Source organism: Aythya ferina, assembly GCF_964211825.1.
Source record: "Aythya ferina genome assembly, chromosome: 1".
In the NCBI taxonomy this organism is placed as follows: Eukaryota; Metazoa; Chordata; class Aves; order Anseriformes; family Anatidae; genus Aythya; species Aythya ferina.
Window position 1 is genome coordinate 193,217,553 of NC_140296.1, and position 27,604 is coordinate 193,245,156.

Here is a 27,604-nt window from a genome sequence, read left to right on the forward strand (position 1 = left end):
GAGCAACATCATACAACCGTGGGCTCCGAACAACAGACTAGAAATGCTGCAAGGAAGAAAACCCATGTGGTTACACACACAAGACACTCACCCACTTTCACATCATGGGACACATTTCCCTAAAGGCTCTTTTCTTGAGGTCAAACAACTGATCTATTACTTGCTGCCCACTTTTTAGCTCTGGATGCAACGTGGCTAACAGCAGCAACACTTCAGAAATCTTTAGAATGAAAACCATTACACAGTGAAGTACTCGCACATCTAAATGAAAAGCCCTATTACATATAAGCCTCTGAACCTCTGTATACATATTTATTTTTTACTGTTTTGATACTTAAGATTTACCATTTGCCATTTATTTTCCTATTGACTACACAGAGCAGATTTAAAAGACTACTTTTGAGTATTTTTGAGTTCTAAATTCATCTAGCAGGTCAACCAAAACTTTATGAAGTAGGTTTGGTTTTGTTAAAATGAAAGCAGACAAAACCAGAAATTATTATGGTGTTCTAAATAAGTCATTAATGTCTAACTGACTAAAGCAGCTTGCACAAACCCCTAGCACTTCTGAGACAGAATCTAAAAGTAAAACATGTTAAGCTCTAGACGGTCTTCTATGTTACGACTTTTGCAACAGAGCTTTAAAGTTATCACCTGTCAACCAAACCCGTGACACATTTTGACAATGGCTTGACAGAACTCCTGACAAATTAATGTCAGTTGAGCTTTGACATTCTGTAAATGGTAGTAGAGCTCATTTTATAAAATAGAGACTAAAAAGCTCCTTGCTTCATCAGATTATCAAAACAAAGAGTTGTTATTAATTTTTGTGGTTGACAAAAATACCTATATACATATACAAATCTAGAGCCAACAAATCAGAGTTGGGATTACCTCTCAAAGCTATGCTACATTGTTTTAAAGCTCATTTATTATGTAATTCTTCATCAGAGACAGGAGTATCACCAGTAATGGAATAGTTTTAAGATGTTAGTATTAGAATAGAAGTAGTCTACACTGTCAAGGAAGAAGTGACAGAAACATGAAGTCATTTTCTCCCCAAAAGAAAGTGGACTTTGCAACCCTCTCTTATCCCAGTAGTCTCAAACTTTCCCATCTATCTTCAGTAGCTTACTCAAAGTACTCTTGTTACTGTAAAAGCTACATTAATTCTTAAGAAACTTTAACAATGTTCAGAATGAATTATTCCACAACAAATTGGTGGTGACATCTTTTAAGAAAACACTTGGAACTTCAACTATTCTGATATAAAGCTCTTATTAACAATAGTCATGTAGCAGGTATTGATTTACTGAACCTTATATACTGAAGGATATCAAAATTACAAAGAACTGCGTATATGTTCTTACATCTATGCAGTGGATATTTATTTTATAATCTTTACTGAAGAAAAATCTTTTAAAAGCTTTACCCACCTGACATATTTTCCCTTTTCCTTTGCTGTAACAGCACTGCCCTTTCTTTATCCAAATTCCTGAAATTAAAAAAAAAAAAGTTTCACTCCATGCCTTACACTCATGCATCAATATATTCAAGTATTTCAGCAGAACTTCACTGTAATACAAGCCACATGTGGGTATTCAAATCACTTCAAAACATAATGAAAATATAGGTAGCTCAGAAGAAAGACTGACAGTTGTCCCATGGATTACAACTAAACAGGAATTAAACCGTTCTTTTGCAGATTCCTTAAATCATCACAATATAATAACAAAGATCCTAAGACAGTATGGTTCAAGCAATTTCCCAGGAAAAAAAAAATATTTGTAATTAAATGTTTTCTGAACACACTTCTTTTATTCACTGTTTAAATGACAATGTGCAATGTAACTAACAGGTAGCATTTTGTGCTCTATATCCCAGAACAGCTATTATTAAAGGCAGGTATAATCTACCTACCACAGAGAACTAAATGCCCTCCTGGTCATGTTATAGGACTTCAGGTTTGAGAAGGAGCATAAAAATACTCATTCCAGAGCAAGAAATCCTTGGATCCACGACTCATTGCTATGTCAGTAAGTGTTTCAATGGTTTAACCCTGTCATCTAGTGAGGAGAAACAATGACAACTGAACAAGAGAATGCAGACTGGTAAGGTCAGCTGCATCAGAAACATAGCTCCTTCATCTAGAATTCTCAAGATTATGCCACATGGTCTGCATTTTTAACTGTTGGTTGTTCCAGGACTTTTGTTTTGTGTTTCTGTTTTGTTCTTAAATATTTCTCTACTCATTCTAGCTGATCTGAACTACTCACCTTGGTTGACAACGTTCACACAGATATATGTCAGGAATATGCTGCCGGTCAATTCCCATGCAGTCAATGTGCTGCCAGACACTACAAAAAAAAGACCTTTTGGTTATTTGAAGTACAACTTTACAGACTCTGTGTGTGTAAATACACACACACTTTATATATATGATTTTTTCCCCTCCTGTCATGATCTTGACTCAGATTAAACACTACCTAAAAACTACTTACTGAATTACTGTCTTCATCAGCCCTCTGCTAGCCTGCTGACTTTCTATTCTGCCGATCACTGCAATTCCAATCTTGGGGCTGCCTCCCAATGCTTCTGCTTCCTTAGTCTTTTTTTTTTTTTTGGTTGGATTTTTTTCTCAATATAAAAAGGGAATTCATTTTCTTTATAGCATACCAACATGACACCCACACCACAGATTCCTTTGCTTGACTGCAAAGTCCTCTGTAGGAGCAGAAGTCACACGACTGGCAGGACTGTTGTACAACACAGGAAGAGCTTTAACTGCTTCCCACAGTCAAGGAAGAAAGGCTGCTTGCTAGACTGAAGGCTAGAAGTAACTGGGACACAAAAATCACTGGAGAATTTCTCACAGTTCTCCCAGCACCTTACAGAATATCTCTTCTTCAAAACTAGCAGACTACTGGTGACAATCTACAATTCCCCTGCTGAAGGAACATCTCTATTTTAAACTAAGAGAGATCTCTAAACTAAGAAAGATGTCTATTTTTTCTAAGAGAGATCTCTATTTTAAACTAAGAGAAAAGGTTACCAGAATCAAGGACCATTGAAAATGAACAAGCTTGTTATGACAGAGGAATAAGATCTGAACTATTGTTTTAATTAACTGTAGCAATCATTTTAGAAATACAACTTAGTAAATTCAGCAACATCAATTAGCTCATTATAAGTATTGAATGAGAATATACAGACTAACAATGAGTAATTCCAGAAATACAAGATTTGTCTTCTCCTGCTACGTGTCCCAACTCTAAAAATTTCAAACCTCCATTTTCCAAAATGCAGTTGTTCAATAGCATCTGCTTATGTAAGTAGCTACTTGATCATACTAAAACATGAACACAAGTTTAAGTATTTTAACTCTGCGTTCCCAAATAAGAATCTGTTAGCTTTAAGAATTTCAGTAACTATTGAAAGACCACGTCTTTTGAAGATGAAGAGTTCCTATCAGAAAGATCACACACACAAAGAAGCCTGTTATTTGAGAGGCTTATGTCATATTGCTTTGCTTCCTGCAAGTTACTTGGTTTAAACGCACATACCTTCCCAAAACACTTTATTACTTGGTACCTTTTTATTTCACCATATTGACAAATAGCTTGGAGAAAATAAATACCCTTTTTAGAACGAAAAGGCAAAGACATCCTTACTAGAGCAACAATACATAAGTGAAGGTATGAACAAATTGACATGAAAAGTTAAGAGAGACTGGGATAAAGTATGAAATACTCGTTACTTTTAATCAACTACTGTCTATTAAAAAACCTTAAACCTTCAAACATTGTTTTGATTAAGGAAGTTTCCTCTGTCTTATGAATCAAGACTGTTAAAACACCATTTAATTGCACTCAATTTGTCAATGCAGCTTTAAAGTCATTTTACCTTTTCAATACATTTAATATTCATTACCTGCATTTGTCACAACAGATCATATATCCATCATCATGTGTAAAGCCACAAATGCATCTGGTAATATCAGTTCCATAGCTTCCATCCTCTGACGTACTGATGGTGGTAGCACTGGAGGTTTCATCAAAGTTGGGAGTGGTAAATATGCCTACTTCATTCTTGTTTATAAGCACTGATGGAGGAGGAGAAGCTGGAGGCGTTGGAGGAGGCCGAGCACCATAGTTATGGTCCTAGATTTTTTTTGAAAGGTAAGTTACAGCTCTTAAGTGTCAGACATTCTGATGGTTATTTAAGCCAAAGTATAAGATAAACTTTATAAGAAGTCTCTGAAGTTCTGTGCATTTTTTAAAATTAGGTTTAAACTTATTTCTGTCATTGCTCATTCTTGGTGTGTGGTGTTTTGTTTTTTTTTTAACCTTCTCAACTATGTTTTACATAAAATTCACCATGTTTTGTATTCAGCTATTCAGTTGTAATCAACTATTTTTAGGCATTTTACCCAGCTCCCAATAAAATACAAAACTATAAGCATGAATCAGGAGTTTTTCCTATTTAAGAACATCAGATTTTACCATATTTAGCACGAAACTTACTGCATAGGGCAAACCAATGTAACTGTGTGAATGCGAGCTGCTGGTATACAACTGGTGCGGATAACTGTTCGATTTTTCAACTACCACAGGGCTAGCTTCTACAGATTCTGGTCTGCAAAACAAAAACAGAAGAATAATAGATAGTTGTACTAATAAATACAAGTAATTTATTAATGTTATGTCAATATACTTGTTAGTTATGATGATTGTTTCACAACTGCTAAGTAATTACGGGCTGTTCCTGTTAAAAAGGAGTATACAAACAGGTTCAGGAATACAACAATCACCACCACCAAAACCACTTTTGCCCCCCCAGCTACCCAATTAGAAAAAGAAAAAAACCAGCACTTTTCTTTCATCTATAAGAAAGCTTCCAGAGTGGCAGAGAACTTATACCTCTGTAGCTACAAAACTTTTAAAAAAAAGAGTACATGATAAATAATTTCACAGAACATGCAAATCTAGGCAGAAATACAGGTTACACACTTTGCCAGGAACTCATCAATCAGTAATCAGTATGCACAGGTCTATCGAGTTGCAATAAAAGCTAAAGAAAGGACTTCAGCTTAATTAAGACAAAAGACAGAAGCAACAATACACACAACTGCAGTCCGTTGAGGACACAGCCCCACATAGCACAGACACTATGAAATTCTGCAGAGACATCTAGTGGTAGCATCAACACATGACTCTCAACATCTTCATGAACCAGAACCCACAGCAGCAGAGAACTGTTTCTGCAAACAAACCTTAAGTAGGACAAATCTAAAAAAGGCACTCATCGATTTATTTTTTACCTTGAAAGAAAAAGCGAACCGTTTTCTAGATGAAGCTTGGTAGAGAAAGGCAGTGTCACCTCTAATAGAGGAACTATGGTTCATACATACTAAACCACAACGCAAAAGTTGAGAAGGGTAAAGGAATATTAAATCAGGAGTATCTTTTTGAATCCAAGAAATTGCACCTTTTCTCAGTTCACGTGTCACTAACTTATTGGTTTTGCACTGCACCATGCAATCCAATCACACCAGTACAAACTTCAAATTAATGCAGTCACCTAGCCGCATTAAGAATTACATTTTCTGTCTTTTTTTAAACACCGAGGCAGGGCGAAATACCAGCATCTTTTAAACTGAAATAGCTTTTGACTAGCATCACAAGTTGAGCCCAAGTGGGTACTTTTCTAATTTTAGTTTTACTGTGCATCAAATCTTTTTCCCCACAAAGATTCAGTAATTCCTTGAGCTGATGTTTTAAAATTGGTCATTCTAAATCCTAAGTTAAAGCAGAAATTCATGTTTTTCTCATTCTTTATGCTTTTCTTGCATTGATATAAATGCAAGCTTTTTAATTATGCCATGAAGTGAAACTAGCTTGATTTAAGAAGACACCAGCAACTCAAGCTTTCTGCTAACATGTCTGTAAGAACATAATTTTTCTTCCTGGGAAGAACATACAGAACTGGAAGTGTCCCACTAACATCTTTAGCAGCCTGTTTCTTCTCATTAGCTTTTCCCTTTGTGATCTTACTGTGTAGAAAGAATTGCTAGTTAAAAATGCTATCATCAGGTGAAGACATTAGTCACAAAAGTTCAGAGGGGAAAAAAGTCTTTTAAAAAATACTGACATTTCTAACAGTCACCATGCCAGGTAAGGGAATGTATGGATCACACAAAGTACTAGCAGATAAGAAACAGAGCTTGTAACTACAGTAACATGAGGGGAAAACCAACAACTCTGAAGTCACTTGCCCTTACTTATCTCAAACCCAGAAAAATCCTCATTTCTTTTTTTTTACACCACTTCTCAGCTGGAAAGTAGTTTTTATCAGAGTTTGTTGGAATTATATCCCAGAAGCAGCCAGGTTCATCAAGCCCAAAAAAAAAAAAAAAATCAAAAGGACACCAGTTGGAAAAAAACTTTGTCTTTCCCACAGATTTGCCTTTATATACTGACCACACCTGCACTAGTGTACAATGTATTTGGGCAGTAATCAACACTATTAATGTTGCCTAGTTAATACTTCTAGGATCTTGCCAAACGCCAATTAATCAAGAGCCAACTATCCATCCAACAAACACATCAATCAATCTTAACATGCCCTCAATACCCTCAATACTTCACTAGGTGAACATTCAGTGAAAGATACAAGAAAGGAAGCATACATCCTAAAAAGGGAGGCCATATATATTTCATCAACTGACTACAAAATTAAAAGGCACTCTTGCAAAATACGAAGCAAGACAAAAGACCCTACTCCTTAAATATATTTCTACCTACCCTAGCCATTTAGAAACCACTTAAGAGAAGCACTTTAAAATTTAGAAATTTAGAGGCATAACTTTTGTGGGAAGCAAAAGCATTAAGCTTCTAAAAAGGAAATGCAGAAATAAATACAATCCATTAACCCTAATTATTTTAATACTTGTAGAACCAGTGGAGGATTAAAACCAAAAAGGCACAACATTCATCTGAGCAAGAAAAAACAAAAATGGGTTGGGAGAAAACCGGTTGAGAAGCAAAGACAACTAAGTCTTCATATTTAAAAAGAAAAAAAAAAAAAAAAAAAAGTTTAACAAGCAGTATTTAAGCAGAATTAGCTTTCAGGAAAGCTTTTTTCCCCACCCAAACACTTGTGGGCACACCGCTTACTAAAATCCTTAATTGTACACTCAAAGCATTAGATACCACTTTCAATTATTATTTTTTTAAACTGATGTTCTTTATCCCAAAAATCTAGTCTTCAGGACTCAATCTTTGTATGACTTACATGCCTGAACCATTTCTAACACCTAGAACATGACTTTGGAGCTAGCATCTAAGACTGCAACCATGCTTGGTTGTAGACAAAACTATTATGTATGCTGACTATTAAAAATGCAGGAGAGGACAACACAGGGAAAGGAGATGAAGGGAAAAAAACTAGGATACAAAGCTAAAAATTGCCAGTATACATCCTGGATAGTTCAGTTCCAGTCATACCCTAAACAAATGCTTGCATTCCTTTCAGAAAACACCCACTGCTCCCAATCTTTCCACTGGCATTATTACTGGCATCCCAAAAAAACAAGTTTTCAAGAAGAAAGAGGAAGCATTCAGATCTGAAAGAACATTGATGTCTTCCTTGTTCTTTTCTTTGACCTTAAACCAGTTCTGTACCAAACTGAAATATCAAGCTTGGCACTCTTCTGAGCATGCCACATTTTTCAGCCTTACCTCAAACAGCTATACCCTAACTATGGGGAGATGGTGCAGTATTTTCAGTTTTCATCAAAACCATCTTAGAATATGGTATATTTGGAATTATACCCAAATCCTAATAACATGCTCTGAAACAAACAACTGTTACTGTGATACACTGACCATGACATTTTGCTGAAGTGCTGTTTGTTAGGTGTTTTGGTTAGCAATTCAGAACCACGCTAAATATTTAGAAGTAGCACACCAGAAAGGACCCTTAAAAAAAAAGCAAAGATACTCCTATGTTCCCAGTTTGCAATGACTTGAAACATTCCTGTAACTTGAAAACAAGTGAAAAAATCAAAGATACTATGTTTTCTTTTAAGAACCACTCAAATTTCAACTCTGCAGTTGAAAACTCTCAGGGTCTGGGTTACTTCCTAGTGGTTCTATTTAACACTACAGTGCAAACAGAAAAATATTCTGCACATTGCCAGCAGATGGCATTAGTGAAAAATTAAATGGGCTACACAGGAAATCAGTTCACACACAAAAAATTGGTTCCTGTAAGCTTATAGCTCCCCTATATTAAGGGAATAAACTACAAATCATTCTAAGCAATTGTAAATTTGTCTTTATAAAAGTTCCCCTGCCCCCACCCCATTGCTCTCAAATGCCATTTTGTTTCTGCCTGAGCAATAATTCCAGAAGAAAAGGTGGTAGTTTCTGACTACCAAAATTAAATTAGTCGTTGGAATCAGGGCCCCTCAACCCCTTCTGTAAAACTCTTGGTATTCAAATGAAAAACAATCTCATTAATACTAAAACTGTCATCCTGTAAAGCTTCCCTTAGGAAAGTTAGCTAACAGTACTTCCCAAAACACCTTTAAAACGCCAAATCAAACTTCTTGCTTCCAAGTATGCTTCAGCAACAGCAGCCTGCCATGCACCAGGTTTGCTCGGTCTAATCAGGGAGTCTGGGTTTGCTTTTCCTTTGTACCAGCACACCTGAGCATTATCTGGCTGAAGGTCAACTCAGATAAAGGAATATCATTTATTTTGTATGAAAAGCAGATAACATTTTCTATTTCAACACACTTCACCTAGCCAAACACATCAGATGGCCTTAGCTACCTAGAGAAAAGACAACTGAGCGCTAATTCTCTACCACCAACTGCTACCTAAACATCCCATACCAGGCCCTACAGGTAATGCTGGCCTGACACCATTTACCAGCAACCTCTCCATTCTCCTATGACACTTTAGAAAAAAATAATCCCTGTTTCAACACCAGCTAATGGGTTAAGTTTTTCCTGATTTTTATTTAATACTGAAACATTCATAACCTTTTCTCCTGGATACTGAGCTCAATAAAATGATTGATACACTGTGGGTTTTTGGCTCAAAGTGCATTCATACATTATAAGGGCCTTCTCCAAAAAGTATATACAGATATTAAGAGAAGAATAGTGCTATTGATGGTGTATCTTATACACTGAGCTACACTAACAATCTCTTCAATCAGGAAGCACATACTGAACTTCACAAAACGGCTGGCTCTGTATATTACTACAAAGTCTTTAATGATAAAAGAGGGATTCTCTTAAGAAGTCACTGGTACTCATCTTTAGAAAGCCTTTTACAAATGAAGCAAAAATAAAGGCAAAATGTACAGATGCGGGGGGGTATAGGTGTGAGAGAGATCATAATGCTTTGTTGGGCTGCAACAGTACGCAGGCTGCATACTATTACATGTAAAGTTTTCACTGAAATACACATACAACAAAAAAAAAGGACTGTGACTATGGTGACATAATGAAGATCAATCTACCCCTGGAGAATTTAGGTTCAAGTAACAGAAGAGGAGCTATTGCACCCAATTTAGAAGACACTCACACCTTCAAGGAGGAGTTATTTTTCCTCCACCTACCTATTTGACAGAATCACAGCACAACTGTAGATGGCAGGGCCCTCTGGAGGCCAGCTGCTCCCACCCCTGTCCAAGCAGGGCCACCCAGAGCCACTTGCCCAGGACCACATCCAGGTGGCTTCTGAAGGTCTCCAAGAAGGGAGATGCACAGCCCCACTGGGCAGCCTGTGCCAGTGCTTGGTCACCCACACAGCACAGAAGTGCTTCCTCCCCACGTCCCTCTGGATGGCAGCACAGCCCTCTGGTGAACGAGCCCCTCCCCACAGTTGTGTTATCTGCCAGCTCTCTGTACCCCAGTGTACAGGTCATTAATGAAGATTTTAAACAGGACTGGTCCCAGTATTGACCCCTGGGGCCCTCCAGTAGTTACCGGCCTCCTTATTAACAGTATGTAAGTGAAGGTGTATATAACAGATAAACTACCCACCATTAAAAAACCACCACACTAATCCCTTAGTTTAAAGCATGTTTTATCCTTTAGGGCTCCTTCTCCTACATAATTAGGTTTGTCATTCCCCCTCTCTCTTGTGTTTGCTCACGCTTCAGTGACTGATGAAGCAACATCAGACCTGTCAGTCACCATGAAGAAAGTCCAACTCCTCCCACCTGGGAAAACCCCAGAACCTGCTCAAAGGTCTATCAGTGATCACTATCAATACCATCTATGCCCAATATATCCTTGGAAGAAGACATAAAAAGTACACTTAAAGCAGATAAACAGTGATAAAAAAGGTTACCTGAATTGCTTACGCAGTTGTTAGGTACACAGTTCTGTGTCACACTTCTTTAGACACGGACATGGCTTTTAGATCAGCATGAATTAATCATGCAGCTAGCTGCTTTTCAGCAATGATATTCTCAGAGATTATATTAATGAAAGTAATTGCTAACAGTCACCCAACATCTGAGGAGAAGCAGCACCTAACTGGGTCTCCATGCCACAGTATCAAGCAAATAACACAGTGAACTATTTTGTTTATACTGACAACTGTATTTATTTATCCTAATTTCAGCATGGCTTGCTGAATCTGCAAGTAGTGTTAGTAACCTCGGGAACTGTGACCTCCTCGAAACATGAAAATCCACAGGAAAAGATAATGAAAAGAGCTGTGAATGATTCACACTGAATTATTTAACATGGAGTTAAAATCATTTTCTGCACCACAGAAACCAGTGTTCATGATTATGAAAGAGATCAACAAAGCAAGTTTAAAGACTTTAATGCAACAAAGTTTCAAAGAAATATTTTTTAGTTTTCTTTAGATAAGGAGTTCTAGTCACACAGAGTATTGAAATAACCTCATATACAACTGAAAACACAGGAAAGAAACATTCTTTTAAAAAGCTGTTTGAGATCTTAAGTGCGTGACAAATTTCCTTCAGTATTTGGAAGAAAAGACATCTTACATTGAATAATGTTACTAGGTTAGCACGCTAAGATTTTGTGCATGCTACTTTTATTGATAGCGGTTACTCAATGCACCTGTTAAATGAAGGACCACTTTGTGAAGTTTATTTGCTTTATGGAGAGATTTTAAGAAAGCATTTTAAAAAAGTCTAATCCATTGCTTCAATATCTAAAGCAAACAGACGTTTGTGTGTTAACCAGAAAAAGTAAGTGGCTTAAATATTACTAAAGGCTGTCTGTACTCAGAGGAAAGCAAGGAGTAACAGCATCTCAAACAGTTAATATAAATGACGCATTTAACAGCTTTTGCTCTAAGAAATGAACTGTTTTTTTTCCCCTCTCTATTTACACAAGGAAGTCTACAAACCTTAGTGTGGCTTACACAAACTCTCTTGATCTTTAACATCACTTTTACTGTCTTGACACCCACTTTTTCACAACTCATCTGTCACGTTTTACTAACACAAAAGCCACAGAGGAAACAGGAAAAAAAATCCAGATACTGCTCTGAAGTACACAGAGCTAAATGGGATGATGTCCTATATAAACAGGTAGAAATAATAACGTCTTGGTCTTTTACTTCACAAGTTGATCAAAATATTATTCCTTCTCTCGTAACATTCAAGAGCCAGGTGGATGCTACACACATGAAAATGTGTTTACCCAAAAGGAAAGATCTCCACTCACAGCCCAACAACACCTAAACCCTAATTCATCTATACTCTGTAGACTCAGGCGCCAGCAGTAAAAACAAAATTTAAAAACCACTCTGCTTATTTCATGCAAAGCTTCTTGAATTAAGGATTTTTTGCAACCTTTTATAAATGGCTATCCAATTTTTCTAACTGGAAGAGTAATTGCCAAATTATTTTCTACTGATTTTTCCATATAAAATACCTTTGTGAAAACATAGTGTTAGACAATTAAGACAGGCCTTTAACTTTCAAAAATAAAAGGCACCTTTATAATTATTACTGCTTTTTTGCAATTTACCCTGCCAGAAGATTTCCCCACCCCAACATGGGAAGTTTTTTTTATTTTTCAAACACAGGTTAAGAAAACTGAAATATTTTAAACGTGAAAGGTGAATCAGGCAGTATCTGCATTTCTCAGTCTGATAAGGAAGAAAAACATGCATCTGTAGACGAGTTTACCTTCTCTCCTTTACTCTCCTTAAAGAGAAAGAAATTGACTTAGAAGTTATTACAAATCCAGTATAACTAGAGACTGGTAAGTCTTTTCCAACTGTATTAAAAAGCCTCAGTATGAGAAAATAGGTAGTTAAAAACAGAAAACTTACTCTTTATGTTAATATACTTACTCTGAGCCTGCAGCCATTTCCAAATAAGAAGTATCTGCTGTGTCAACCCCCAATGGGATCACTATGCTCATGACGTTCGTTTCTGATAAATTCGATTACTACAGAGTCCTATGCATTGGTATCCAAAACACTGGGGCATGCCAGCCACAGTGCTCATTGCAAACATCTAAGTGCATCCACAAACCCTGTTAAAAAAATAAAATAAGAGGACTGAGTTGGATCATCTTAAAACAGGCAATTTACATCACATACGTAAAATTACCATTAGTAACAGTCATTTCAATAGCTTTATTTTACAGAAGCAAAAGGAAGATAAAGTGTTCTGTTTTCTTTAAGAGCCGTTAATATCAAATACACTTTGTGATGATCTCAAAGCTTATTAAAGTATTACAAACTAATTAAAATGCTATTGTTCAGATTGGTGATCACTAAAATGCATTCATTACATTCAGTGAAGTGACAAAGACTCGCTTTATAGGTAGCATACCAAACATGTTCAGACCAGGTGTTCAAGACCAGGCTGGATGAGGCCCTGGGCAACCTGGATCTGGTGGGTGGCATCCCTGCCCTTGGCAAGGGCTTGGAACTGGGTGATCTTTAAGGTCCCTTCCAACCCAAAGCATTCTATGATTCTGCGATAAACATCAGGTACACTTGTTTACTGCTCTATTTCATCAGAGCCCAGCTGCTGTTAACTTTCAACAGAAATCTGGTCAAAGAATTTTTCAGGTATTTCTCAGAGAGCATTCTTGACTTGTTTTGCACATATAAAACACACAAAAACTTCCAATGTTCACAACACAACCTAAACGTTACATAAGAAACTCTCCCAGAACTTCCATTCAGCATCTTTTTAAACCAAAATAATTCTAGTGATTCACACATAACAATATGAAGTGACAGTTTCAATCTCATTTTAATGGATCACCAGCAAAAGATACTGTACACATCGGGGGCCAAAGTAACAAACAAAAAAGAATCAGCAGTAGTTTTTAGAGCAATAATGCAATCTGCTTTGACTCAGGCAAGTAAATAAAACAATCCCACCTATGTGGCAGTTACTGCCAGTCTCCCACTCCTCTTGTTGGGCAGGGCAGAACGGCAGACAGCACAGATGAGGTACAAACAGCCATAGCACCTCATCTGTCCCCATTCAGAGATTAGAGAACTGATGTATTTGTGATATCCTAAGACAGACGAGGTTTTCCACACGTAGCCAGGTAATTGAAGCAAAATGCCCCCACCTCCACTACCTGCATAACGAAGTATTGCAAAGTCCTTCCCGTATGTCCAGAATTGCCAGAACAGAGACCACCCAGCAATAAGCATACAATGATTTAATAAATACACTTCTTCCATCTGACAAAGCGTTCCATCCCAGCTCAAGTCTATGAAAGCCCGACAGTTTTGAGATCAACATATTTTAACACTCCTCCTTGCCAAACGCACTACATCGCCAAGAAAAAGCTAACCGGCCTCAACTGGAAACTGGTGTGCTTCTAACAAGGATTCTTCAGAAAAGAGCTGCAGACTTTGAAACCTGAATTTGCTCCTTTTGCTGCTCAAGTCAGTATCTCCATCTACAATGTTAACCATCCCCAAGGGATGGACAACAAACATCTCTACAGGATGAACTGCCATCAAGTCTTTATCAAAATTAAAAATTTATCTCATTACTAAGTCTGGCAGTTCGTATCAAACACCCTGGCATGCTCAGTGTTTAAACCTACAGTTCATTATTCCTCAAGACAGCAGCAGTTGTGTTTTGGTCCCATTAAATGAGTCACCAAATGAACTAGAAAGCACTTGGGCCAACTAGCCATTGGGTTATCTTGCTTTCCTCAAGTTACCAACGAGCATCTCCTTACCAAGTATCACAAATATCAAACCATATCACTAGGTTATGCCTAAAATTGAAGACTAAAACATGCTGTTTTCAAGAAGAAGCAACGAGAAAAACCTGCTAAACCAAAAGCAGATATGGAGTGATAGCAGGCATATAAAAAACTCCAAATCCCTCTCACCATGTAAGTGAACGCTCATCGTGTTGCCACATGGTTTACTCATAGGGTAGGAACCTTAAACTGAAGCCTTAAAGCCTTATGAACAACTTAAAACAAAATTCATTTTCCATTTAGCACCCTTCTGAAAAAGGAAAAAAAATTACATTAATTCCTATTTGTGAGCTGAAACGAAGCTATGAACTTGTTTAATCCATGTAAAGCACATGTTAAGACAACAGGGTCGATGCCCCGTCATCTGCAGCTTCGCCCATGCTAACAAATCCTTACCATAATAGGGCTTTTTGTTTTAGGCCTGTCATTAGGACATTCCATAAAATATTTTTACTGTGTCATAAAGTAGGTCTAAAAGACATGCTGGACACCAGAGCCTGGGATCGAGATCCTCATTTACCCTGAGGTTTCTCATAATCAAAACAGCTTTTGGTGATGATTTTTTTTTTTTTTTTAAATCTGGATTTTCTTTAAACATTTCTGACCAGGTAGAATAACAACTGGAAATTAATAGAGCCAAAAACGCCTGGGATACCAATGGAAGTGATGAACCAAACTAAACCAGCTGCCTTGTGTGCTATGACATCTACAAACTTGCATAAAACCAAGGTTACCCAATCATCATCATCACATATTCAAACTACCTTCATGTCAACAACATGAAGAGATGCGATTACCAAACGTGAGATTAAAATGAATTTTTAAAAGAAGTAACAGAAAAAAAGAGCAGATTTTAAAGCTATGTACAGATAAAAAACCTCACTGCTAACATGTGGTCCATTCACGATTAATGTTTTGATCTCTGACCAACTACAACATCGCTCTTGTAAGGAGGAAAAAAAAAAAAGGGGGTGGGGAAAGGGTGGAAGCAGAGCTGAGAGATTTGAGATACATCTGTTGCAAGCTCTTGACATTCTTAAGCCTTAGTCAGAATTCACTCAAAAATCCTAAGGCACTAATTGACACCAAATGAAATTAAATACCTGATCAGCTCAGATTCGTTCTGCCCAACAGCATTATAACACAGGTTGTTTCATTTAAGAGGAAATGGAACAAGACTGGGAGGCTACCTCATGATTTTTCACTACCTTAACATTTCAGATCTTCACCACACGCACGCACAGAGCCCTCCAAAGCTTTTCTTCTGCCTCTAGCTAAGGCCAGAAGAATTAAAGTCACCAGCTCATGATACCTACACAGCCAAGGTAATTCAAACAAACATAGCTCATCCTCAACAAATTCCCATAAGAGCAAAAAAAAAAAAAAAAAAAAGCAACAGGATAAACTGTTACATCTACTAATGTGACTATCAAATGAGGAACAACACTGATACCAGATTTCAGATGAAGGAAAAGAATTATTTTCTGTCATCTCAGAACTAGAAGTATTGTCACAACACTAAAATATTCCCAGTGTTTTTACTAGAGAGTATTTGGACAGTTCAGAACATAAATTAATCATTGGGGAACCTTCCCTATTCATCCTAAAAGTGATTGTTTATCCTTTGAAGCTTGGTATTTTAAATAATAAAATACCAACGGGGATCATAATGCAGTACTTTCCAATCAGTATCTATTTTAAATCTACCCACTGTGTTCAGCTCTAGGGCTCCCACCAAAAGATGGACACAGACAGACTGGAACAAGTCCAGAGGAGGCCATGAGGATGATGAGAGGGCTGGACCCCTCTCTCATGAAGACAGACTGAGGGACTTAGGGGCATTCAGCCTGGAAAAGAGAAGGCTCTGGGCAGACCTTACAGCAGCCTTCCAGTGCCTAAAGGGGACCTGCAGGAAAGCTGGGGAGGGACTCTGCGTCAGGGGTGTGGGGATAGGACAAGGGGGAATGGCTTTAAACTAAAAGAGGGGAGATTTAGATGAGACATTAGGAAGAAATTCTTCACTCTGAGGGTGGTGAGGCCCTGGCACAGGCTGCCCAGAGAAGCTGTGGCTGCCCCATCCCTGGAGGTGTCCAAGGCCAGGCTGGATGGGGCTTTGGGCAACCTGGGCTGGTGGGAGGTGTCCCTGCCCATGGCAGGGGGTGGCACTGGGTGGCCTTAAAGGTCCCTTCTATCCCAAGCCGTTCTGTGATTCCATGAGGTCACTCTTCCAGAACTCTTAGAATCTGTTACCTGGTGCCTTCAAAACCCAACCAAAACACTGTTTTCATAGGTGCATTTCATTAAAAAAATTGGCAGGGGAGAGTGGAAAGAAGGGTGTTAGAGAAGATGACTTCCTACAACCCAAACAGAATATACACGAACTTGCTGCTTAATGAAGTCTTTCTTCAAGTAGCACATGAACTTGGAAGTTTGAAAGACCGAATTGGTCTGTCAAGTTAATTTCAGGTCCAGATATTTAAAAAGGCATTATACAAATGCTTCATTTATTAGCTCTTCACCGGGTGAAGTAGTTCATCTACTCATTAAACTCAACGGCAGACTATTTCCAATTTTGTTGGGGCCCTCTTTACTCTTCCAGTGGTATTACTCCGTAACCACTGAAAGAATGTTGTTAACTTCTGATATTTGTCATTTCTTTCATTGCTGCCTTAATAGCACAACTTTATCACATGAAAACACTTTCCCTATTTGAGGAAATCTTGCTCTTCTTTAATTGCAGCTAATAAGCCTATCTTGTCCTAGTAATATGATTTTCATCTTTATAAAGATTTGTTTGATCTGGTTAAAATGTAACTTGTGTAAGACCAATGGCCTGCAAGAAACTTAGCACCCTTCACTCTTTATTGCACTGGTTTACATCTCCTCTGGCAGTTCTTTCTCTCTCTACAGAGCACTCATCACCCTGTTGCCTTAACTGCCTTATCGAGTATAAAATCTTTGAAGCTTCATCACTACTTCTCGTGATTTACTTTGCTTATGGTCCCAGAACCGGTCTTTTTAAATGACCTGTCCTCTACTAGCAGAAGTGTAAGAGCACAATACAGGCCAAGTTATTTCATCTGTGTGGCTTTGTACAAAGAACATCATTTATGCACTTAACAACAGAAAATAAGTTACATATTATCCCTGAGGTATTCCACTTACACAACATTATTCTGTGGTTTAACAAAGACCACATGTTTCCTTTCTGCCTTGTCCTTCTAAGATCAATTAAGTGACAGCAGATGAAAAAACATAACTTTTTTGCTGGTATATGGAGGAGAAGAGGAAAAAACTAACAGAAGTATAGAGGGCCTAACTCTTGGATCAGAAGTTAAATGGGTAATCTCCTAAATTGCATCAGTATTTTTGGACCGAACTCTACAAGATCCAGTTCTGATCAGATGTTGGCTGCAGACCAACCGCAGGTCGACTTTGTCAGCCTCCCCCCACACTTGTTTCTTGGGGACCATCAAAAGCTCCAGAGGATGGCTTCAGGCAACAAGCAGATGACAGATCACCTAGACAGAAAGCACACTTGAAAAATAAGAACCTGAAACCTAGCCAAACTGCCCAGATGACTCCAACAAGGTTTCATAATCCCAGCTATCAATCATCCTTTAAGTGTCAGGACTCCAGACAATTTCTTCCACGACATTTTCCATGTAAAGTTTTTTGTTTTGGTTTGTTTTTTTGGAGAGGAGAGTGCGGGGGGAGGACTAGGAAATCATGTTTGTTCATTTTTACCCACTTTTACTTGCGTTTACTTTCATAGGTTCAGAAGCTGAATTCCCAGTACTTATATTCCACAAGAAAGCAGCAATATAAATCTAAGAAAGCTCTGGCTTATGGATATTTTATTTTTTTTTTTTTTTTATTAATAACACAGCATGTTTTAAGTCAGAGGAAACCATACAGTACTTGCTATACTGAGAAAGGCACAGCTCACATTGGTATCTGCTAACTTTAGTAGCCTACCTCTGCACATTTCACCTTTTTTTCAGAAGGAAGAGGAAACAGTAGCGCTAAAAAGCCTGCTAGAACCTAAGCTGTGTGTACAAGCATGCTCCAGCTCTTATTTGGGTGCACAGATGCAAAACGCTTATGCAAAAAGTTAAAGGTAAGAGTTGGTGGCAGCACCAGAATATCAAGACAATCTCATATACTTATTGCAAGTTGTTTTTTTAAATCCACAGTCAGTCCTAACACTGCAATAACCAAATGAAGGGCTGGAGAAAAACCTGCTTTTACCATTCTATTTAGTGTATTTCAGTTGTGGGTTGTTGGTTTTTTTTTTTTTTTTTTTTTTTTTATTAGACACAATGTCATTGTTTCTTGTGTTTCCTTCCCCATAAATCAGTTTCCATATCCTGTTACCATGTGATAAATAACAAGGACAAACATTAAGTTCAGTAAAAAACACATTATAAACTTGAATAGAATTCAAAGAGGTGCAATACAACATTTATTTTCCAATTTATAAAGGGGCATCAGTGAAATTATAAATTAAGCAATTATTTTTTAGCTCAAGATTGAAGAATTTTCAACATACACAAGACGACTGCATCAATCTCAATAAACTGATTGCTAAAACAATTCAAGTTTCTCCCATCAGTTAGCACTATAAGCATGTCAAGTCTTTTTTATTTTTATTTTTCTTCCATGTTTTCATTGGGCTGTTTGTACGACTTCTTTATGCACTCGAAGTTCTTCAATACATTTTTCTACCAACTGCTTCTATCAGTCAGCATCTATCAACAGATAATTACAAGATGGAAAAAAAAAATAAAGCAGTTACACATTTTAGGTGTTTCAAGACTTGGGGATTTCACACAATGCCTCTGCAGGAGACAATTACCAGGGCCTCCGCACATGCTGAGCAGAAGTTTAAAGATGAAAAAATCAAATCATAATTTTGGCTATTTCCAGAGAGGAAAAAGCACTGGATTAAGATAATTTAGATTTAACACTGATGCCTGCAACTTTACCCCAAAATCCTGACCTAACATCACTGCAAAGATTAATATGCTAACCTAATTACCACCTCTACACTGTGTCTGCTCCGCATCTTCACAAGGTTATATACAAAATATACATAACTGGGGAGGGGAGAAAATTAATCAAAACCTTCTAACCTATGTACATACACCAACTGTCTTTCCTTAGAAGCGATACAACTTTAAGTACATACAAAATATGAAAAAAGTCATAATTTACCTCTGCTTAATAAAATAAAGATCTGAGAATTGTCATTCCCGAATATCTGAAAAGTTGTAGTCTGCGTTAGTTCACCCCATGTTTTAGCAGCACCTCTGAGAAGAACTACAGAAGAGGGTCTAATTTGCTGAACTAGAAGTCCAGGTAAACACCTTGCCTCTCACCCTTTAACTATAAGCAAAACATTCAGAACAGTTTCCTGGAGCAGCATTAAGGTATCAGAATACAGACAGCACACGTATTAAGATTCTTCCAGGGGTGTGTACAGATCTGAGGGAATTAAACTGAAGCTCACTGGAGCAAACAAATGAAATTGCTGAGACAAAGTTATTTATCTGCACAGCTGATTTGGTACCCTTCTATGGACCAAGGAAGAAGAGTAAGGGTGGAGAAGAATTATCAGATTTACAGATAAAACCAAACACAAAATACACAAGCTAGTTGTATGACTTTCTTGAGTCAAGCAAGACCCTTCAGCTCAACCAGCACACAACGCTAATCTGGTTACAACTTCAAGTCCATCTGAATGTAAAAAGCTAACTGTACTCATCCGGCACTTAAGCTCCAACCAAAATTCCAGCTTCTGCTCCCAGGAGAAAACTCATCATACCACCAGCTCAACTTGGCTCCACACAGCGGCAGAGAAGTGCTCTGAAACTAACTCCAGGTTTCCACATCAACAAGGTCTTGGGAGCAAGACAAAGAGCTGCCAGACAGTACTGCTGTCAGACCTCGCCTGACTTCTCTTTACAGAAGTCATCTCATGCATCAGAGAGAGATACCAACAAATATTGGTGTTTGATTCTCTTACCGTGCCAGGAAAGCTCATCTATATGATACACTGGTGCCTTCTTTGCCCTTGAAATGCTCTAAGGGGAAGCGGTTAAAAACATTTTTGAAGTGCTGGTACTCAATATAACACACAGGAACTCGGTTATCTTAAAATTGATACTATTACAAGTACTGCAAAAAGGGAAATAAACAGAATTGAGGACAGCATTTAAAAATAATCTTCTACATGTAACTTGCCTTTTATTGAGTATGCAATGCAAACGTTTTCCTTCCCCCTCTCCTCAATTACATCATATGTATATACATGTTTTGCAATCATTAACAAAAGCAATTCTTGTCATGCCTGCCTTCAGATTTACAGACCAACAATTTGAACCTGCAATCATGGGAACCACCCTTCCCACAAAGAAAACGCACAAGAATGAATCTAAAAGTCAATATACCCATGCTCTAGCACAACCTATACAGGAGAAATTGCAAAGTAACAATGCACTTATCATTACAGTGTGTCACAGTCCATGAATGCAAAGTGAAGACTTCTGTCCTGAACTGTCAGAGCCAACAACAAGAGCTTTCCTACTCTGCTTCCCTGCCTGCAAACTATTTTTAAAAAATTTAATCATTTTATTTGTGGATTGGAGGGGAAGGGGGGGGGGAAGTTTCATAGAGAAGGGAGAAAAACAGTAAGAAAATTTTACTAAGTAAGTTCTACGTTTGACTAAATTTCTGCTTTCTACCACTGCTCTGAGCACTGAAGCCTTCCCTATACAATAATAAGGTTATCTGGAAAACTAGTGATAGCAACCTAACATTTTAATGGAATATGCCAGATAGGATTCAAATGGTTAAATGCTCTGTGTATACAGATTTATGAATGTGTCTACACACACAACATAATCTGGAACAAATACACCTAGCATACGTATGATATATGTATTTACGCTATGCAAAGTAATCTGAATATTTATTTATTGCTGGCTGTTTCTAAGGAGATAACACATCTTTAATCAGACCTAGAAGCAGAATACATGAATAAATGACTAATCTTGCCCACAAGGAAGTTCCTTCTCTGCTTCCCCCAACATGCTTCCCCATAGTATAGATTTTACTAAGAGATTAGGAGGGATATCCAGCTCCCAAGCAATACATCGCAGCCTGCATGCTGCAGCTTCACAGAAACAACTATGACTCCAAACTCAGACCTCTGCTGACTGTTTGCTGCTCTCTATGGTAACCTAACAGAGAAGTTAGCAGTCTATTTCAAATCTGGGCTGAGACAAAAAGACAATTAAGTAAGAAGGTTAAAAAAAAAAAAAAAAGATGATAGGCATACTCAGATACCATATACACTGTAGGATCCATTAATGACCAGCTCCTGTACACCACACAGAAGAAACACCTCGTTCTGAAAGCAATCTGATTCCCTATGCATTTGTAGTTTGTGTCCAAACATCCTCACAGACCTCATGTTCGCTGTATCTCTCTCACATCAGTGTCCTCCCCATAAGTAATGTTAACTGGTGCTGGCCTAGCCCACAAGCCCCTCAATCCCCTCCTGTGCCAGCCACAGACCTGTGCGCTGTCAGTAGTCGGGTCCAGCTCCACTGCTTCTCGCATGCTGCCATGCAGCCAAAAAAAAAGAAAAAAAAACAAACAAAAGTACCTCTACGGCTTGTTTGGAGTTACACACACAGGAGTCTACAGGACACACACCAAACAGTGCCTAACATCATTATGCTGCTTCTCCCTAACTCTCCAAGGACAATGCTCATAGCTGCATCCGTCCCCTTTTGGATTTTCATTAAACTTTGGCGATCTCAAAGGCACTAAGTTCCTAACTCTATAAGATTTTGTTTTAAAGCTATTTGTTCTGAATTTAGCTATTCCTGTCTGAATTTAAGAAGAGATTGGACTGTGAACTTAGGCACATGGTCTGAACTTTTGGGTAGACCTGTGCGGTGTCGAGAGTTGGACTTGATGATCCTTAAGGGTCCCTTCCAACTCAGGATATTCTATGATTCTATGATTCTGTTGGTCTAATGGTCATTGGGTCTTTGTCAGTACAACTTGTTTAAGAATCAAGGCCATTACAGGCAAACTATGATGGAGGGAGGCTGCTTTTCCTCCCGCTCTGCTTTTAATCCAGTCCCCAATATACAGTCAAAACGAACCAGGTGAAGCAAGAAGATTACTGGAATACTTATGAGCATCCTGATACAATAAACACAACACTTTATAATCAAAGACCCCAGTCACGTTTAGAATGACAACCCAACTTCATTAAGTGGTCTTGAGTTTGGGGTATGGAACAAAAAAAAATCTGCTTCTTCCCTGGTGTTCAAGATTCATGCATTAAAAACTTGAGTCTCTGTCATTCAAGCATTGATTCTTCAAGTCATTGCTTACATTGCACTAACCAGTTGGTGAAAATAAAACTCGTTCTAAGTGTGAACCAAGAATAAGTCTGTCAGTCAACATTTCTGCCATACATTAGAATTGGTTTCCACTGGCTGTAGGCTATCTCCCTTTTGCTATCTCATCCAAGAGCACTGCTCCTGCATATTCTTGAGATGATGGTACTTATGCCAGTCCATTAAAACATGTGGGAGACTCCCCCTTACCTCTTCTCTCTCTTCACTCCTCCTTTTCTTCTTTCAGTGGAAGTTAAACAAAATATGGGACTAGGAAGAGAAAAAGAATGAGTGGTAGAGGGGAAATAAAGGTAAATGCAGTTATAGAGTAAGTTAAAGAGCAGGAACTGGTTTATTGAACAAAAGTGGCAACAGAAGAGGCATACAGAAAATACCATACTTTTTTCTAAATTTAAACTGCCTACCATACTTCTTAAAGTAGACTCTACACAGAAAGGCCTACCCATTCAAACATTCACAGTCATTTGAAGGGGAGAATCAAGGAGCTGTAAAATACAAGTACATCCTATGAATGAGTACAAAAGACAAGACCACTTTTTGATAGTAGTACTGCTTGTTGCTTGGAGAATGATACACTAGACTCTCAGCTATCTAACATCTTGCACTATATCACCATGAGATGTAAAACTCAAAGATTAAGAAAACTAACAAATAATTTTCCCAGTAAAGGTATCTTTAAGCTATTATTTGCATCAGCTGTTTCCCAGCAAACATTTTTCTCTATCTACTGTGAAGCAGCAAATAACCGTTGATTAAACATGCAGGCATTTGAATATGTCACTTACCAATCATTCTCCAAGAAACACCATTTACACCTGTTACCGTAAGCTATTATTCTTAACAAACATTTCAGAATGTAAAGTGTTTCTACACGCACACAGCGTTCCATAAGCATACGCTGTAACATCTGTAAGTGTAAGAGCCAAGGATAATTTTAAATAAATATAACGATACACTGAATGGTGAGTCAATCACTGGAAGGTCTGAACTCTACTCTAGGGCCCAGTATTCCTTCCAAGAAGGAAGTATGGCTTTGGGGGTGGAAGGGGAACGTGTGGTTGCAAATACATATTTCAAATACATATTTGTAATAGTTAATGGTTTCAACAACCTATTTTGCTGCCTTTATGACATCAGGTAAAATTATTAATTTATGTTTCTGTGCACCTTAATAAGGCTTGGAAGCCTACTTCTGCATATTAGATACCTACTATACAAGTAGTAAGTTGTTAAGACTTGCACAACGTTTGACATTTCAGCTAAAGTAATTTCTACTTCAACATGTTTTCACAGAACCATTCAGGTTGGAAAAGACCTCTAAGGTCATCTAGTCCAACCTTTCATTTTGGTAGATTTCAAAACCAGTTCTCCTGTCTTATCAATGGAATTTGACTTGCATGAATAACACAACAGTGCTTCCATTTCTAATTCTGTAAGTATTTTGTAGACATTCACCTGATTGTCACTCTTGTGCTTAGGAATCCAAACACAAGACAGGTCAGAAATTTGTACTCTTTCAGACAAACTTTCATTCTTCTAGCAGTTAGATCTTTTACACAGTTCTTTTTACACAAGTTAACCTGGACTATGTTCTTGGTAACGACACGGCAGTATTGCAAAGCTCTTTACTAAGGTTTTGGGAGGGAGAGGTCAACAGAACAGATTGAGAGGGCCCTTCAAAGGCAGCCACAGAAAACACAGTCTGATACCAAGATGTTTCCTACTTAAAGGGAACAGAAAATGTTTTGTTTTCAATTGCAGTTATCTTGCAAGAGTATGTTGACTGATTTGCGTGAAGAAATTCAGAGTTCTTCTGCAACTTTATACATTTATGTTTTCAAACATGATCTCAGTGTGCATTCTTAATTGTAGTAACAGATAAGAAATACGTCATCTCAGAATAAACACAGCAAAAAAGCTCTGCCCAGCCAGAGAAGCACAAAATACAGCTTTCATCTTTGAATACTACTGCCAAACAGAGAAAAAAGAAGATGCAAAGTTTGTCTTTTATTGCCTCTATGACAGAAGATTCAAGCGACTGGAAAGCAAGAGACAAAGAATGAACATATGAATGTTACACAGGGCGTTTTTGTTTGTTTTTAATCAATGACAGTAACAACTTTTTATTTACATATATATATTAAACGAACACAAAAAAAAAATCCCATCAAATATTTCGACTGTATGCAAAAAGAGTAAGAACCAGCAGTATTACTACTTGGTAAGGCATCTGAGGGAGTAACTTCATCCTTACAGACAGTAAGGTAACGACTGTATTTTTAAATCAGTTATGGATAAAGTTATTATCGTTTCCCTCGCAGTTCTAGAATTATACCTTCAGAAACCAACTGAGAGGAGTAATCTCTCCATTCCTTCCCCAAAAAGCTCTAAGTAAGCTGTTATAATTCTCAGGCCTTCACCTTCAGTTTAAGTAGTAGTGACTAAAAACATTTTCTCACTCAAAAAGTTTATTGAAACCAACAGTTAAGACAGGATTAACTGTCTAGACTTGGAATATCAGCTGTCTTGTGATACAAAAACAGTCCCATTATACCCATTGCTAATTAGGAGGTAGCTCTATTGTCTACTCAAGGCAAAATAAGAGCATCACCCACTGTGAAAGAAAAAAAGTTCTCTAGACCTAGAGAAATTAGAACAGTTAAAAGTAATGAACACTGAACCAGTTTAAATATCCAGAGCTACTCAGGCTAAAGATCCAAACCTACCATTCCGTGTACATTTTCAATTCGTATTTAGTAAACATAAGATACATATTTAATCATTTTCTATATAACCTGTTCATGAAAAGCACACACACCAAAAAAAAAAAAAAAAAAAAACAGCAAACAGCCTATAGGCCCTTCTTTGTAAGTTGTAACCTAAGCTACAATAACGTCATTAGAATCTACTCACACATCTTCTTTGAACTTGACGGCTTTTTTTTTTTTGATGAGGATATAAAAGTGAATGATTACCTAGACTATGATAGCATAAAGCAATACACAAAACACAACTAGACATGCAAAAAAAAAAAGCTTGTCTAAACCTCAACTTCCATTGGAGCATTTCAATATGTATATCTTTCAAAAATGTTAATCTAAAACTACATTTTTAAACTAGAATCAATATTATTTTGGAATTCCCATGCTTGGCCTGATTTGCAGAACTGCTGGGCCCATGCAGGTGTCATTTAAGTTTTACAACACCACATCTCAATCTAGGCAGCGTATAAACTATCACATGAAAGGAACGATAGTGCTTTCACAATAAAATATGCAAAATTAACACACATTTTTACCTAGACAGGACACAGCCTGCATGCTACTTCAATCTACATTTTTGGGTTTTTTTTGTACTTTTGCAGCACACAACTTGTGTGGACACCGATTTACCATAATTCTTATCAAATTTGTTAATTACTAAAAAAAAATGACAAATGAAAACCATTTAAGCCAGAGATGTTAAAGAACCCACTTTGTATGACAAAACTCTCTTCAAAGGCTTGCAGACAACCTTAATTATTAAGATTTTCTAACAACCTGCAGAGCTTAAAACCTTGCCAGTTTCATTAACACCACGTTAATATATTAAGATTTGTAAGAGGAAATAAAAATTATCTCAGTATCTGCTAGCAAGTATATGAAACCTTGACAAGGTTTCTTTTAAATAAGCTGTTTGTTATGCCTTAAAGGTAACAACAGTTCTGTCTTTGAACGTGATTATAGCAGGGTTTTTTGTAGTATGAAGGTCATGAGCAGAATTTTGGATCCTGAAAGTGATTAGGTTCACTTTTATGGGTAAGCTTTTTTTTTTCCACTAAGTAGAAGACTCTGAACAGTGGTAGTTAGGCACATTCACCTCACACCCTTCAAAAGGCCAACACAATTAACATTGTAAATAATCCAGAACTCAAAAAAAAACAAAAAGTAATTCACATTCTACATGAACTAAGTAAGGTATCTCTGTACAAAAAAAAAAAAAAAGCAAGCTTTATTCTTAGTGATAGAAACTACTATTTGTACAGTGGAAACATTTGAACACAGCAGTACCTACTCCAAAAACACTATCCAACCAAATTTGCTTTTGAAAGATTCACAAATGATCGTTTGTATGGAAGTCACAAGACCAGTAACATAGCTGGATTTCCTTAGGATCTCTCCAGAAGCCTGATTTGGCTTTCGTTTCGTATCTACATCCCCCAACTCAATTTTGTTAGAATTTTATATGAAAACAGCAGAATACTTTTGTTAGAGCTTCATTTACAGATTCATCTATTTAGAACAACTGCATAATTCTTCAGTAACATACAACATTCCTTACCTAAAACCCACAAGGAGTCTTACTAAAACCAGCATGAGCACAAAACTAAGGCTGTCCTTAAATCAAACTGGGATCAGCCTTCAGTGTGATGCTGTTTTCTGTATTTCACTCCAACAGATTAACCCAGTTGTGTTGAAACCAAACCAGAGACATGAGGTAATGCAACTCCTAACAGTAATCTGAATATTGGTACTAAATGAAACTTTCCCTGGATACTTGCAGCTTTAAAAGTCAGTATTTTTTCCTCTCTGAAACTTCCCAGATGGCAAAAAAGCTTACCCAAAATGCATAGTTATGACAGTTGAGCAGATTTTTCCTTCAGATACGAAGAGCTTGAAGATAGCGCTAAAACCATTTGCGTAACATCCATATTATTTTAACATTTACAAAATTGCATTTGTAACAAAACGTTTGTAAATCAGAAACCTTTTCAAGAATTCTGATTTCCAACCTCTCTTTCAAGAACTTCTGCTAGTAGGTTGGGGGAACATTTCATTTTTAATGAATATATTTTAACCAACCAACATCAGCGGAATTCAAAAAATAAGGGCAGAATTTCCTTTGTAATGTTGTCTCCTTAAACAAG

At 37.4% G+C, this 27,604-nt stretch overlaps 1 protein-coding gene across 9 annotated transcripts in view; it reads right to left on the minus strand.

Annotated features, from left to right (window-relative positions):
- The window catches only part of KMT2E (lysine methyltransferase 2E (inactive)), a 72,099-nt gene that overhangs the window by 40,592 nt on the left and 3,903 nt on the right, over positions 1-27,604 (minus strand). For 8 of the 9 annotated variants that reach the window (XM_084510397.1, XM_084510391.1, XM_084510396.1 and 5 more), the window contains exons 2-6: positions 12,363-12,547; positions 4,524-4,635; positions 3,931-4,160; positions 2,277-2,357; positions 1,437-1,495 (exon numbers count right to left, since the gene is read on the minus strand). In XM_084510397.1, coding sequence (XP_084366523.1) covers positions 1,437-1,495; positions 2,277-2,357; positions 3,931-4,160; positions 4,524-4,635; positions 12,363-12,433 — 553 coding nt within the window. In that variant the 5' untranslated portion in view covers positions 12,434-12,547. Of the gene's footprint in view, positions 1-1,436; positions 1,496-2,276; positions 2,358-3,930; positions 4,161-4,523; positions 4,636-12,362; positions 12,548-22,887; positions 22,948-27,604 lie in introns of all 9 variants that reach the window. The other variant, XM_084510392.1, reaches the window with a different exon arrangement.